The 15,124-nt window shown below is 32.4% G+C and overlaps 1 protein-coding gene across 12 annotated transcripts in view; it reads right to left on the bottom strand.

Moving 5' to 3' along the window:
- The window catches only part of LOC105081961 (sodium channel protein type 2 subunit alpha), an 81,675-nt gene that overhangs the window by 30,703 nt on the left and 35,848 nt on the right, over positions 1-15,124 (bottom strand). For all 12 annotated transcript variants that reach the window (XM_074363804.1, XM_074363809.1, XM_074363813.1 and 9 more), the window contains exons 14-16: positions 12,373-12,546; positions 10,125-10,481; positions 3,732-4,211 (exon numbers count right to left, since the gene is read on the bottom strand). In XM_074363804.1, coding sequence (XP_074219905.1) covers positions 3,732-4,211; positions 10,125-10,481; positions 12,373-12,546 — 1,011 coding nt within the window. The remainder of the gene's footprint in view (positions 1-3,731; positions 4,212-10,124; positions 10,482-12,372; positions 12,547-15,124) is intronic.

Here is a 15,124-nt window from a genome sequence, read left to right as displayed (position 1 = left end):
TCTTTTTTCAGAATAAACATACCACCTATAACACTTTTTTTCTTTTTTCTTTTCTTTCTTTTTTCTTTTCTTTCTTTTGGATAAAAAAGACATTTATTCCCTTTTCTTTCAGTCTCAGGAGTTACAGGGGGTAAATAGCAACAAAATCTCCAAGGGAATTGTATTCTAAATGCAAAGTACTTTTGGTCAAGTGCTAAACAGAGTGATGCCATTTTCTCTGAAATGAAGCAGATAAAAATTGTACCCATGCTGCTAGCAGCCAAAATATAACATTCCAATTCACTTACATTATTATCATATTAAAACAGCCTTTAGGAAGTTTGCACATGAATATGGGATTGCTTTAATTTGCAGATTACCCTTCAGAAAATTTAATAAGACACTGAACAAATAATTACCAACAGAGTACACTCATTGGGGCTTTATTTGTTTAAGAAAAGGGCATTGCAGAGAAAGCTTTCTGCAAGAGATTTTCAAAGAGCACCTTGTATTTCTCCTTTAGGCCCTTAGCATGTTCAAAACTCTGTAATTGTTTAATGGAAATTAAATAATCCATAAAGGCATGCACTTTGCTTTTCACTGAATATAATTTCTATAAAAAAATCTATGTAAGAAAATTAGCAGCTAACTCATGTTTTAGAAAAGTTAGGGTTGCCAGACTTGCCTGACCAAGCTTTATGACTCAGCGTAAGAGCAGCTGTGCATGTTTTTATTTTACTGCCAATGGATGGGCAAGGAATGTAGCTGAGTAACATGCAGGCCAGTCAAAATTCATTTAGAAACTAATTATATTTATATATGTACAACTTGCTTAGGTAACCTGGGTAAAAGTGGTGGCACGAGCCTCTGGCTGGTTAAAAAACACCAGAGCTGCATTCTTGATGGCTCCAGCTTGATTTTACCCCTGTGAGAAGTAAGAACGGTAAGCAGTGAAGGTCACCATATTGCACTAGTAAATTTCACTTCGAAAAATAATCATTCAAGCATGGCTTCAAAATTATTAAAGTCCTATAAGAAAAATCAATCATTCAAAATCACAAAATATGAATTAAATTATGTATAGTCAAAATAACATGAGTTAAAACATATAATTACAACATCAATTTAAAATGATATACTCTAGAGAATCTAGAGAAAGCTATCAAATAATCATGCAAATTTGGCAAAAGAGAAGAGGATTTAGTTCAAACATTTAAACAAACTCTGGGTCCACTTGGTTAGTCTGTCCTATAAAAAGGAATTCATTTAGGCATTTGAAAAAATAAAAAGTGCTCCACTTTTTCCTTTAATTTTTCAAATCATTTAAAAGAGTATCAGCAAGCTTCATACCATTTCTTAATACTTTACACCTGATATTAATAGCACAATCCAATCCTACCAGTTAAGAAAATGACTAGACAAAACTAACTTGAAGACAGAACACTAAAAAGATATGCCAGGTGGAAATATTTGGAATTCTTGGATAATTGTTTCAATTCTCTTTTGTTTTCTAGTGTAGAGCTACCAGGTAAGATACCAAAAGACTAAAACCTGCACATATTCCCTTCCTAGACTATTGCCCTAGTCCTTTATTAGTTTTTTGAGTTTTATTTAGGAAGTTTGAAAAAGCCATAATTGAAAATTTCACCAAATAATAAATTTTAACAGACGGGTAACAATATCTATGATGGGAAAGTATTGAAAGGACTCCACAGATAAAGGAATAAAATAATTCTGTCAACTTTCAATTGCCAGATCAGTTCTCTGCCCCAAATTCCAAAGTACTGACTTCACATATATTATTTTGGAGTACTTAAACAGAAAACAAATGAAAAATCTTAACGTTAAGCAGAGAAACTGAGAAGAGAATTTGGATTTTTATTACTATAAACCCTGCCTTACTTGACATTTCTCTAATGTCAAACATAATGGTTTGAGATGAGGCAAAATACATGCTCTTTTAGAGAAGACTGAGAGTTTAAAATTTCTGAAAATTAAGAAGATTGATGTCAAGTTAACCATGCCTCAAAAGATACTCAAACTTAGCCAAAAGTTTAAATTGACTGATACCTTCAACATTTGATTCTTCATAATTCCTTCTTAGTTTATATGACACCCTAAAATTAAACATGTGTAAAATAAAAATTGACTTCCCTTACTGTAAGGGAAATATTTACTATTAGGTATAATGTCAAAATAATGAGAGGGGAATATATATTAAACTTTAATGACCCAGTTCTGTTTTCTAAATGCTGACTTCAGTTTCTGGCAATATACAATAACAGAAATTAGGCCCCACTCTTTCAACATAGCCCAATCAAGTATGCTTATCTAAAATTTTATTAACTAGATCTTAAGATACTATTCAGTTTTAAAATAATAATCTTATTAGTAAACATTTGAGTTCAACTAATTACAGCAATTCTTTGCCCTAGTCTATAAGGTTTTATAATTTTACCCTTGAATTTCAACTGTTATTTTGTAAAACTAGTAGCTATGGCCTTGCTATCTATATGTTCATTTTAGTACCTATATTTAAACTTTCTTTGAATTTCATGTTTAACATCTACTTCTACCTAATCACTGAATTAGCAACACCACCTATCTTACAAACAAGAATGAATGGAAATATCATATTCTTCAGTAATTTTATGGAATAAATATAGGAATACTGACTGAAATATCTAAGGTTCCTTTCTTATATATTTTTGCTCATAATTTTATTAACTAATCCCTAATTTTTGTGACTTTGTTACACTACTTAAATTGTATCCTTCAGTGTCTCTAACTCCCCAAATAATCTTTCTTAGGATGACAATAGAAATAGGGGCCCTTTCTGTTCCCTGTCAGTCAAAATGACAAGAATTTGTTTTTGGTTGTTATTTTTATTGGTTTATATAAGCTTTAATTGCTGGGAATTCTGTCTTCATTTTTGTGTAGTTAAACAAACATTAGGGGTTTAAATTCTCCTCTTTACCCCCAACTCTGCTTATTAACCTACAGACAAACCAAAAACATATCCTGGTATTTATACTCAAGTAAATCAGAGAATTCTTTAAACTACCAAGACTAGTACTGTAGTTGGACACTTCAGAATTTTACATTCTATAATGTATCAAGGCTTTTTGTTTGTTTAGACAGCATGCACTGGGCTCAGTAGGGTTAAAAATATTTTCAGCCAGATTCCTCATGACTACATTCACTTCCTTTAAAAAATTATTTACTTAAGAAAACATAAAACTATATGTAAATACCAAGCCAAGATCTCAATCATATTTTCCATGAATAAATATACCTGTGAAAACTAAATAGGATCACATTTTATAAAGTATTCCGTAAGAGCCAAGAATGTAGCAAAATGAGCATTGGAACTGCCCTCTCACCAAGTATTTTTCTAATACATACAAAAAAAAAAAATAAAAACACCATTGTGGAAGAATTATAAGGAAGAAAGTGGATAAACTAAGGCATTTTCAAAAATTAAAAATTATTCAAAAATCCTTAAAAATTCATATTAAACTGAATATATGTATCACTAATTCAAAGTGGTGAATATTTGAAAAAATTAAGTCAACATTATCATTTGTTCAGCTATATTTTAATCTACTGTCAATTTATCTATCACTAATTTTTCCACAGATACTGTATAAATAGATATTTCCTATTTTCTTGTAGAAAGAAAATATTTTTAAAAGTCTGATAGTTTAAAGGATACATAATGCCAAAATATCTCCTTATGCAGAAATTCCTACCTCTTTGCTTTCCTCCATATCTGACTCGCTGCTGAATTCTTCAGTATTTAAATTTTCAAAGTCAGATTCTCCAACAGCAATTGGTACAGTCACAGTGAGGCTGGGGTTGTTTATAAATGACATGTAATCACTTTCATCCACGACATATTTTTCTACGCTGCTGCCTATGCCACTTGTGGTTCCATTTCCATCTTTGAGATAATTGAGGTCTTTGCCTATTTCTATGGTGGTATGGTTGGAAATACAGCTGTCTTTTTTGTTATTTAGGTCTTCAAGAGGTTTAATTTCATCTAACGCTTTCTGCTTTCTAACAAAGGCTTTCTGAATAAATTCACGTATTTTTCTTTTAACATAATCGATTCCTTTCTGCATCCTTCCCACAGCAATCTGGAGGTTGTTCATTTCATTATCATCATCAGTGGCAGCAAGATTGTCAGAACTGAATGAACTCAAGAGTAAGGCCAGGAAGAGGTTCAGAACCTAAAACACAACAGAAAAACAGGTGATCAAAACATTCTGTTGCATTTTCCCAAACTGTCCTTGCACCTCATTTTTTGCTGATAGGCATTCTTTATAGTTTATGATAAACTGTTCTGGAAAAAAAGGTGAATGAAATAAATACCTGGCCGATATAGAATAATGCTATTAACACTATTTCCTTTGTAGTCACTGCAAAATTACTGAAAACACTATTGCATAAAATGTCTAAATTCAATTCAATTCAAAAAGAGAAAACTTAGTTATCCAGATAACTATATAGTAAAAAAGAAAAAAAAAAGTTTTAGTTGGGATATTATTTTCCCCATGTAACCTGGGTTTTCCAGGACACTGATAATTTATAATTTTATTCCTGAAACAGAAAACGATTCCAATATATATATTGAAATATGATTTTATTTTCATGTGGTTGTACCAATTTTTTCACCTTAGATATCTTGCCAATTCAGAAAAAATAAATGTCACCTGCTAGATCAAAAGTCCCAGTTTTTGGTTCAGAAAATCATGGCCACTAGATTGATACCGTGGTTGGAAATACAATAAAGAAATAGTTTTATCTTCCTCCTTATAAGAAGGAAGAAATGATAAAATAAATATTAAATCATTGAAATAGAAAACTAAGCCATTGATTCACAAAAGTCTAAGTTGATTCTTCTCCACCTCCACTCCCCACACACACAGAGTGCACGTAATGTAAAAAGTGGTGAAATTTGAATAAGGTCTGTAGTCTGGTTAAGAGTATTGTATCAATCTCCAAGTCCTAGTATTGCCACTGTATGATAGTTATAAGATGTTATCATTGGGTAAGTTGGCTAAGATACAAGTGATTGTGTATCAGTTTTACAGCTTGTTATATGTCTCTAACGATTTCAAACTAAGAATATTTTAAGAAGTTGACTTTTTATGGAATTGGTAAACTTTTTTCTTGACGGCACCAAACTATAAGCAGCCGAATGCCTTTCAATCGGAGAATGGAGAACGAAATTGTAATGTTTGTTATATACTGGAGTGCTTTCAATACTTAAAATGAAAAAAAAAATGGCTTACAGGAAAAAGAGAAGATGAAGTTTAAAACATTATATGAAGTCCAAAGTGGTAAGAGAAAAAACAATGTAAACCATATGATTCTATTCATACAAATTTCAAGACAGGGTGAAACTAACCAAGGGTGTTGAATAACAGAGCTGGGGTTACTTCTGGGAGTGAAGACATTGACTAGAAAGTGATTTTTTTATTCTGGAGTAGTGAAAATATACTTCTCTTGGTACAGAAGATGTAATTATCCATTCATGCATATTTGAGAATACTCATTGGACTGTATATTCAGATCTTCACTTGTGTCCATTAATTTCAATAAAAAAATCACACAGGTCTATTTATCACCAAAAAAAAAAAAAAAAGAAATAGTTATAGACCACTGGTTAGTCTGTAATTTGGGTCTCTAAAAATGGGACCCACTGATATGAGTGAGTGAAAGATTAGTGACCATTAACCCACTGTGTAAACTCAAAAAGAGGTAATCTACTAAGGAATAGAGCACTTCCATGGGTAGAAGACAAAGTTATATAATTTTTTTCAGGACTTGATTAATAATATCCATGAGTCCCTGATTATTTAGGCATACAGAACAGAAAAAGGATACAGCTCTAAAGGGGTCCAAAGACAAAAAGTAAATAGTGCAGAAGAGGAATCCTAGGAAAGATTTTAAGTAAAACACCAATGAAAAGTATGCTATATTTTTATTATATTCCTTTGTTCCAATAAGCTAATAAGGGTTAGAGTTCCTTTGTCTAACCGTTTACAGGTTAGTCTAACCAAAGGTAGAACAAAAGTAAAAACTTATAAGATCCAACAAGGACTGCGCATAATTTTGTGAGTCTAAACTGGTATCTTTCAACTGCTATACCATGGCTGCTGACACTCACACTAAGACCTGCTCCTTTACATCTGAAATTTGCCAGTAGTTAAATTTTATTGTGATTTGCTTTGAATTTATTATTTGGATGAAATAAGAGGTGAAAGAGAAAAAATTAAAGGGTACATTTTGGTTTTTATTCATAATAAAACTGAATTTTGGTATCATAATTGTTCTCTAGATTCGATTTCTTAAGGTTTGTTAATGAACTGTCCTTGTCTATTTAGGAACTTTTTCTTGGCATCTATTAATCAACCTTCCCAGAGTGAGATCTAACTTGTAGGTCCTCTTCAAAGCACTGAAATAGGTATTTATTTGTTAGTGTGTCATTTACTGTTATATCTATATGGCCCTCTTCCCTTTCTCCTTAGAATTATTATAGTTTTGGGTAAGAATCAAGTTTCTGTCAATTTTCTCAGTGCAAAGCTTATAAAATTGTTGTAAGGAGCCAATTAAAGAATCCATGAGGCTGTCACAAAGCTTCTGGAACATGGTAAACCCTTGAGAAAGTTCAGCTGTGAGTATTATCGCTGTTACTATGATCCAACCTACCCTACATAATACTATCTTTCAGTTTACCTTTTTATTCCAGAAATGTTTGTGTGAACCAAGCTAATCTCTTTATCTAGACCTCCTTTGTTACCAAAGGGTATCAGTCTGCATAACAGCTGACTAACGTGGTTGGTGTGATCAAAGGCAATTTAAGGAGATACAGTTCAACAAGCTTATTCAGGGACTGAAACCTGAAATCCAGTTTCACATGTGTCATGGACAGAACTGATAACTCATTGGTTGAAATGACTCTTTCTCTTGTCCCCCAAATTAGTCTCTTGGCATAAAAAATTTACCATAATTTGCATTTTGGGTTCAAGATTGAAATATATTGCATGCATCAATAGTTTTTCCATCCTGATTCTTAATTTCCATCCTAATTCTTAGTTGTGAGAAGAACCCCAAATTTTCACATCCCTCCTATGTGCTAATTGCCCCTGCTTCACTCAGAGATAGAGGAGGCTGGTTGGCTACTTTTAGAAGTAGTAATCTTCAAAAACTTGTATTCTCTTTTTGCATTACCTGCCTTGAACCTATAAAAAGAATTTCTGGCCATAGTGTTAGCAAAGTAAAAATCCTTGGCCTGAGAAAAAGCAGTCTGTGACCTCTGTCTTGTCTGTGGACTAGGCAGTGATTCCTCACTGTGGTCAAGCAGCATACGGGAGTTTATGTGTGTTAAAAGGGAGTTACATCAGCTTGTCTTTGGGGGACTTTACCCTTTTTGGTGAGGATGAGAAGGAAGCATTGTAGGAGGCAGTGCATCAAGTTCATTCACTCTTATTTAAGTAAATGTGATATGAACACATTTCCTTAATAGTGGTAAACATGACAGATATTATTACTATATTAGTTACTACAGAAAGATAACCAGGCTATCACAAAAGGAGGAATATTTTTAAACTTACAGTAAAAAAAAGGAGGTTCTTTAATTTTTTAAAAAAAGGGTACAGAATTTAAATTTATGTCAGTAGATGGAAATTATTATTTTATGGACTATATCCCTTTATGCATATATAGCAATCCAAATTAGTATTAAATGTCATCCATAGGTATGAATACCTCCTGAAATTCTCTTTTCTCATTCTCCTTGCAATTACATGTTAGAGAGATGTGTCTTATTTCAGTAAACTAATAGATAATATGTGATATGTTGAGTTTCCTTCCTCTTTAAATTCATTCTGGTTTTTTTACTACATAAATTCTGCCAAAATTCCACTTGCTTATTGTAAATTCATGATAAAAAACCATCTGTAGCTTTGAATTGTCTACAGAAAAAAATCCAGTTTTGTTATTCACAGTCAGCCTTTTCATAAATTAAACTCTACACAGCCTGGCCCCTAACTTACTTTCTGCTACTCGCTCTATGAATTCCCTGTTGCTGTCATAAAGAATTCTGTTCTTCTTTATTCTCTTCTTCCAGTGTATGCCTAATACACAAATGAAATCAAATCAAATCTATAGTACAAACCTAATGACCTTTTCTTTGTTTCTCTTCTCTGTAAGTTGACTTACAACATTGTGTTAGTTTCAGGTGTACAGCAAAATGATTTGATTATATCTATATATATCAAGACATTGAATATATTTCCTTGTGTTATTCAGTAAATCCTTGTTGTTTATCTATTTTTTATATAGTAGTGTGTATTCGTTAATCCCCTACTCCTAATTTATCCCTCCCCTTCTTTCCCCTTTGGTAACCATAATTTTGTTTTCTATGTCTGTGTGTCTGTTTCTGTTTATAGATAAGTTCATTTGTGTTATTTTTTAGATTCCACATATAAATAATACCATATAATATTTGTCTTTCTCTGTCTGACTTACTTCACTCAATATGATAATCTCTAGGTCCATCCATGTTGCTGCAAATGGCAATATTTCATTCTTTTTTATAGCTAAGTAGTATTTCATTGTATATATAGATGTGTGTATATGTATATATATATAGGTCTTCTTTATCCATTCATATGTGATGGACACTTAGATCGCTTCCATGTCTGTGCTATTGCAAACAGTACTACTAAGAACATTGGGGTGCATGTATCTTTTTGTATTAGGATTTTTGCCTTTTCCAGATATACAACAAGGAGTGGGATTGCTGGATCATATGGTAACTCTGGCCAACATTTTGACAGCAACCTTATGATAGAACCAGAGCCAGAACCACCCAGATAAGCTGCTCCCAAATTTCCAATCCACAGAAACTATGAGATAATTAATAAATGTTTATTGTTGTAAGCTACTGTTCATAATTCGGGATTATACACTGCTCATGTTTCTTGTTATTTTAATAGGTCAGAATTACCTAAACTAATACTAAGGAGGTTGAAATCTTGGGATAAATAGAAGTCAATGATGGCCTTTTGCTTATTTTCCCCTCCCTTTCTTCTTCCTCTGGGGAATTGAAGGTCACTTTTATGTAAAAGAAATTAAGTCTATACATTGCATACTTTAAAATGGTTATGACAGTCCTTATTCTATTCCACTGGATTGGGACCTAATCAAGCAAATAACTTTGTAAGAGCCTGATCCCTCTCACAGAATCTATTGTCCTTTCTTCCTCAACCACTGTGTCCACTGCTCCCTGGCTTGGGACAGTCTACCTTTCTTCTTACCAAGCAAAATCTTACATCCCAATTAAAGATATTTCAGGCCTGAAGTCCTTGACAAAGTCTTCCTTGATTACCCTTGCCATTGTAAAGCAATGTTTCCATCTTGTGAACTTGACATATAACACTTCACTTTCACATTTTTTCACTTACTAGTTCTATTTTTACTCCCGTTTGAGTAAATGTCATATCACTGTGCCATATATATCTTCATATCATTCCATTGCCTCTAGGAAAGCAGAGATGTATTGGGCATGGTTCATTTTACACAGAAATAATAAATGATTCTTGAGTCAGTGTTACTTGTTCATACTGTAGTTTCTAGGCACAAAATACCTTATGTGCTTTTAATGGACTGAGATGATCACTAATTTTTTAACTCTAATTTGTTAGGAAATCCAAATTTGAATCATTTTCAAGTGAAACTATTGTTAGGACTTATAAATAAAATGAATGACTGTTCTTAGTAACACTTCAATGCTTTAGTACGAGAACTGAAAGATAAAAGCTAGAAATGGCCCTCTCCACAGAACAATAAGAGGTATAATGATGAAGAACAACTTTGTATCAAAAGATGTTTTAAGAATTTACATTACATGTCAGCTGTAGATTAATAAAATAAGAAAAAATAAAAATAAGGAATAAACAAATATTAAAAAGAGAGTTTATGTGGATTTCAATAGTCTGAACTATATCTGATTTTGCCATCATGAATAATTGAGAATTGATTAAAATATATATAAAATATTTCTCAGTTGAACATACTTTTTCACAGTTACATTATCTTTTACTGAAAATGAGAGAAATGTTTTTACTACATACCACTAGGTTTCCAATCACCATGACCATCATGAAGACAGTAAGGCACATGGTTTGACCAGCAACCTCCATGCAGTCCCACATGGTCTCTATCCACTCTCCACACAGAACCCGGAACACAATCAGGAAGGAGTGGAAGAAGTCATGCATGTGCCAGCGTGGGAGTTCACAATCATTGGAAATCTTGCAGACACATTCTTTGTAGCTCTTACCAAAGAGCTGCATGCCAACCACGGCAAAAATGAAGACAATGATGGCCAACACCAAGGTGAGGTTACCCAGAGCTCCCACTGAATTGCCAATAATCTTTATCAGCATATTCAGAGTTGGCCAAGATTTTGCCAATTTGAAAACTCTGAGCTGGAAACAAAAGCAAGAAGATTGTTACTGCCCTGCATTCTAAAGAATCTGTATATCTATTTATCTCAATTTCAGAGTGATGGATTATTTGTGTGCCACACTATTATCTAGCAAATTATCAGTTTGATACCATGGGATATTTTTCATTCTGAAATAGTATATATTGTAAATAAAATAATTATACAGTATTTATTGACATTTTAAGAATAAGATACACCAAATATTCCAGAATCTTACATAAGCATTTATAATATTCTTTTAATTTTTCTGTAAGGAACTGAGCTATCTATGATTAATGGTGATTAATTAGCAGAGGCTGTTTCAGAAACATTATTTAAAACCCCGAAGTGGATATATTTTTTGGCATGCTTGAAATATCATGCTAAAATGACAAGTGCAGATAACATAAACACTTAAATTATATAAGGTACAAGAGAAAAGCCAACTAACTCTTTAAATCTCTTGACTGCTTTAACCTTGCTATATTTTTAGCTTGCTGTAATACTACCCTGTATTTTAAGGAAGATTCTTTATATTCAAATAAGAAATACTTGGACTTGAGTAAAAAACTGTATTTTATCAACCTTTATGTCTTCAGTGACTTAATCAACTCATCATAGTGAGTAAATGGCTCTCCAACACTGTGCTTGACATGTTGGTTGGATTAGCTTGTAGAAGCCTCTAGAATACTATTTATCATTAAACAACATCAGCATTTTATTTCTGATACTTCAGTAAATGTCAGGCTAAGAGCAGTGCATTATTTAATGGCAATTAAGTGACCCAAAGGAGCAAATGTAAGCACGAAAATGTTTAATTTATTCCCAGAGAATAATTAATGCAGAAGAGTCTGATATATTAAGCAAGATACTAATGATATTATATGCTTTCTATATCCCTAAACTACCTTACATTATCACAAAGATTTACTAAACTTTTTAAAAGTAGTTGCCCATATTTCCTTGTTATATAATCATTTCTAAAAAGTTTTGCTTTTTTTGCATCTTTCTAGATTCAACTTAGATTCATAGCTATCCATGAAGACTAGGAAAGGAAATCATAGCTCTAAGGCTCTTGAGACAAATAGTGGTAGGGGAATTTCTAAACAGACTTCACAACAAAGTCTTGAGGCTAATCATTATTAAGATAAGTTGCATATAGGAACCTGTCTTTACTAACTGTATACAACCTCTGTTATTTGAAAATAAAATCACAAAAAGAGTCAACTCAAACAGCACAATAAAACATATCAAACTTCAAATGGAAAAGTGTCAAGTGACATTCTGTTTATTAATTTTAAAAGATCCATAAACTTATGAAATATAAAGACCAAATGAAAGACTCTTTCTTTAAAATTAACAAAATAAACAAAATTAAGCAACTCTTCTTGAAGAGTGGATTTGGTAACTTCCTGACTGGCTGAAAGAGCAGACATATGGAAGCTCTGTCCCCTTTCCTTGTACAACTCTACACAGTCCCAAGTCTCAGCGTCTATGGAGACAAAGTGGGCAACTTCATAATTCCTGAGCCTCTGGTAGAAAGATGAGCCCATCCTAAGTCCCAGTCAAGCCATATTATGGTTAAACATACCCCTCAGAGCTGAGAGATACATATCGTGTTAATTGTGATTTGGGTTTATCTGTCACTCCCTTTTTCTCCCTCCTCATTAGCCTTGCCATTCAATTACTAAGGAGAGAACTGTTGGCTGTTCATTTGAATAAACTTAATCTATTCATTAAAACTATGGTGAAGAAGAAATTACCATGCACTATGTTAGAAATGTATTCAAATCATATTAAAACTATTGGAAACCTTGTAATTTTTACTAGATAAGAGTGACAATTAATTAAATTATTTATAAAAATATTATGTTTACTCCCAGTTAATTTACCAGCCGAAACGATCGAAGAACTGACAATCCTTCCACGTTTGCTAAACCAAGTTCCATTAAACTAAGGCTCACGATTAAACCATCAAAAATATTCCAGCCTTCTTGAAAGTAATAATATGGATCCATGGCAATTATCTTGAGAAACATTTCTGCTGTGAAGATCCCTGTGAAAACCTAAATGAGAAATGTTTATTACATGAGTGAAGACTCTTGAAAACAAATAGCTATTGAGCAATTTAATTTACTTCCAACAAATCATAACTTAATCCTGAATTTCAAAAATTGGTTTATATATTCAAATCCATATTTAATTATTTACTATTTTTAAGGTTCATAAAGTGATGAAGAATACAACAATTAAGAAAATAAAATTATTATTCTTATTATTATATTCTTAAATGAAAGGTTCAGCTAACTCATTGTGGTCAGCTTCTTGGCTCTCTCCATAGCCTTCCAAAAACTCACCAAGTAATTACCTAACAGTTTGGTTCCCTCCCGTGGCCCTGCAGGCAAGACTGGTGCTAAGAAGGTTGTATTGGCTGTAATAAACAAGATCACCACTAGCCCTATAGATTAAGAATGCATTAAAAAAAAAAGTTTATTTTCCTGGCCAAGGAGAAGCAGCATTCTCCTTTCTCCATTTTCTTTCTCTACAAGTATTTCAAACTTTCTCCTCCATGTCTTCAATCATTTTTCTTTATCCTCCACTCTCAGTACTTCCACATCTTAGAGGTAATGGAAGTCAGCCAACCTGAAATTAATCAGTTTCCTTATATCTATCAAATTACTTACACCCGTACCATGTTTTGGTTTGGTTTTTTCCTGTTAAAAATGAAAGACATGTCCCTGCTTTGCTCTAGTTTCTCCAACTGCATTATGTATTTCCTTTGGTCTTCTCAACAAATTCACTTTCTCAATTAATCTGTAGTTTTAAACTTCTTCCTGTAATGACTGCTTTATGTTGGATTTTACAGGAAGCAATAGATATTCAGTCCCTCTCCACCTTAAAACTACCACCAGCATTATCAAAGAAACTCTCCTTGTATTCTACTTCCCCCATTAGCTACCACTATCTGTCCTTTCCTCATGGGCCAACTTCTTTAAGAGTTTGTGTGCTCATCTATACTCATTAGTTCATTTTTTTAACTTACTACATAACAAGTCCAAAATTTACTTTACCACTTTCTCTACACAACCTTGCTTCTCGTCTGATATTTGCTAAGTCGGTACATGGAATCACCCTCTCCCTCAGTGGCCAACTCAGCAACCTGAGAGTCTTACTAACTTTTCCAAATACCTCTTGAATACTTCAAGTTGAAATTCATCCATGCACATTATTACCAGTTTTTTCTCTCTTTATCATTGCACAGAATTCCATTGTTTGAATATTCTATGAATATTTCAATAATTTATAGAACTTTTTGTCTCTTTTCCAAGAAATCTTGGCCACCCAATCACATGTGCTAATATTTTCATCTATTTTACACTGACATATGCTATAAACCCTTGCTTTAAACAGTCTTTTAAAGAAATTAAGATAAGGAAAAAAACAATATTTCCTATTTACCCACATCTATTCATTACTAATGACCGTTATTCTCAGATTCAAATTTCCATCTGATATGATTTTCCCCTCCAGCCTGAAGAACTTCCTTTAGCATTTTTTGTAGCACAATTCTAGTGCAACAACTTTCTTCTCGTTTTGTTTATATTAAAATTCTTTGTTTCATACTAGGTTTTGAAAGATAGTTTCACCATAGAATAATGGCTTAACTTCTTTTTTTCTTTCTTTCATCAAGCCACTTTTTTTAACACCTTTTTTGGTGGTATGGTTACTGAACAGTAAACCGCACATATTTCAAATGTACAATCTGACGAATTTTGATAGGTGTATACACCAATCAAATCACTACCACAATCAAGATACCTAACATTTCCATCATTCCCCAAGAAGTGCAATTTTTGAATTCCATCAGGCCACTTTCTTATGTCCTGAACTGTTTCTGATGAGATGTTAATCCCTTGTATATAAGTATATTTTTTCTGCCTGCCTCCAAAAGTTTCTTGTTTTCACAGCTTGACTAAGATGTGCCCAATGTAGTTAATTTTATTTATATCTTTGTGATGTTCACTGAAATTTTATAAATTAATATTAAGGTGGCTAAATTAACACTTTTCATCAATTCTGAGAAATTTTTGGCCATCATTTCTTCAAATATTTGTTTTGTTCCATTCTGTCCCTTTTCTCCCTATGAGATGAAAATGAAAATGAAATATGAAAATATTTTGCAAATATTAGACAACTTGATGTTGTTCTATAGATTAATATAATTTAGTTCATTTTTCCTCTCAGTTTTTTCTGCTATTCAAATTGTATATTTCTATCAATTTGCTTTAAGTTCAACAACACTTCTTCTGATATCTGCAATTTTCTTTAAAACTCATCCAGTGAATTTTTCACTTCAGAATTTGTACTTTTCAGTTCTAATTCTTTTTTATAGTTCCCATTTTTTCCTGCTCATATTTTCTGTTTATTCTTTATGACCATTTTTCCTTTAAGTTGTTAAACATATTTATAATAGCTCCTTTAAAGTCCTTTAATGTTAATTTTAGTAATTTGGTCATCTCTGTATCTATTTCTATTGAGCAATTTTTTCTCTCAACTATAAGTTATATTTTCCTATTTCTTCATGTATCATGTAATTTTTCATGTGATGAGAATAATGTGCTGTAGAGAATTTTGATTTAATTA

The sequence above is a fragment of the Camelus bactrianus genome, chromosome 5, assembly GCF_048773025.1.
Source record: "Camelus bactrianus isolate YW-2024 breed Bactrian camel chromosome 5, ASM4877302v1, whole genome shotgun sequence".
NCBI lineage: Eukaryota > Metazoa > Chordata > Mammalia > Artiodactyla > Camelidae > Camelus > Camelus bactrianus.
This window is presented reverse-complemented; position numbering and strand designations above follow the sequence as displayed.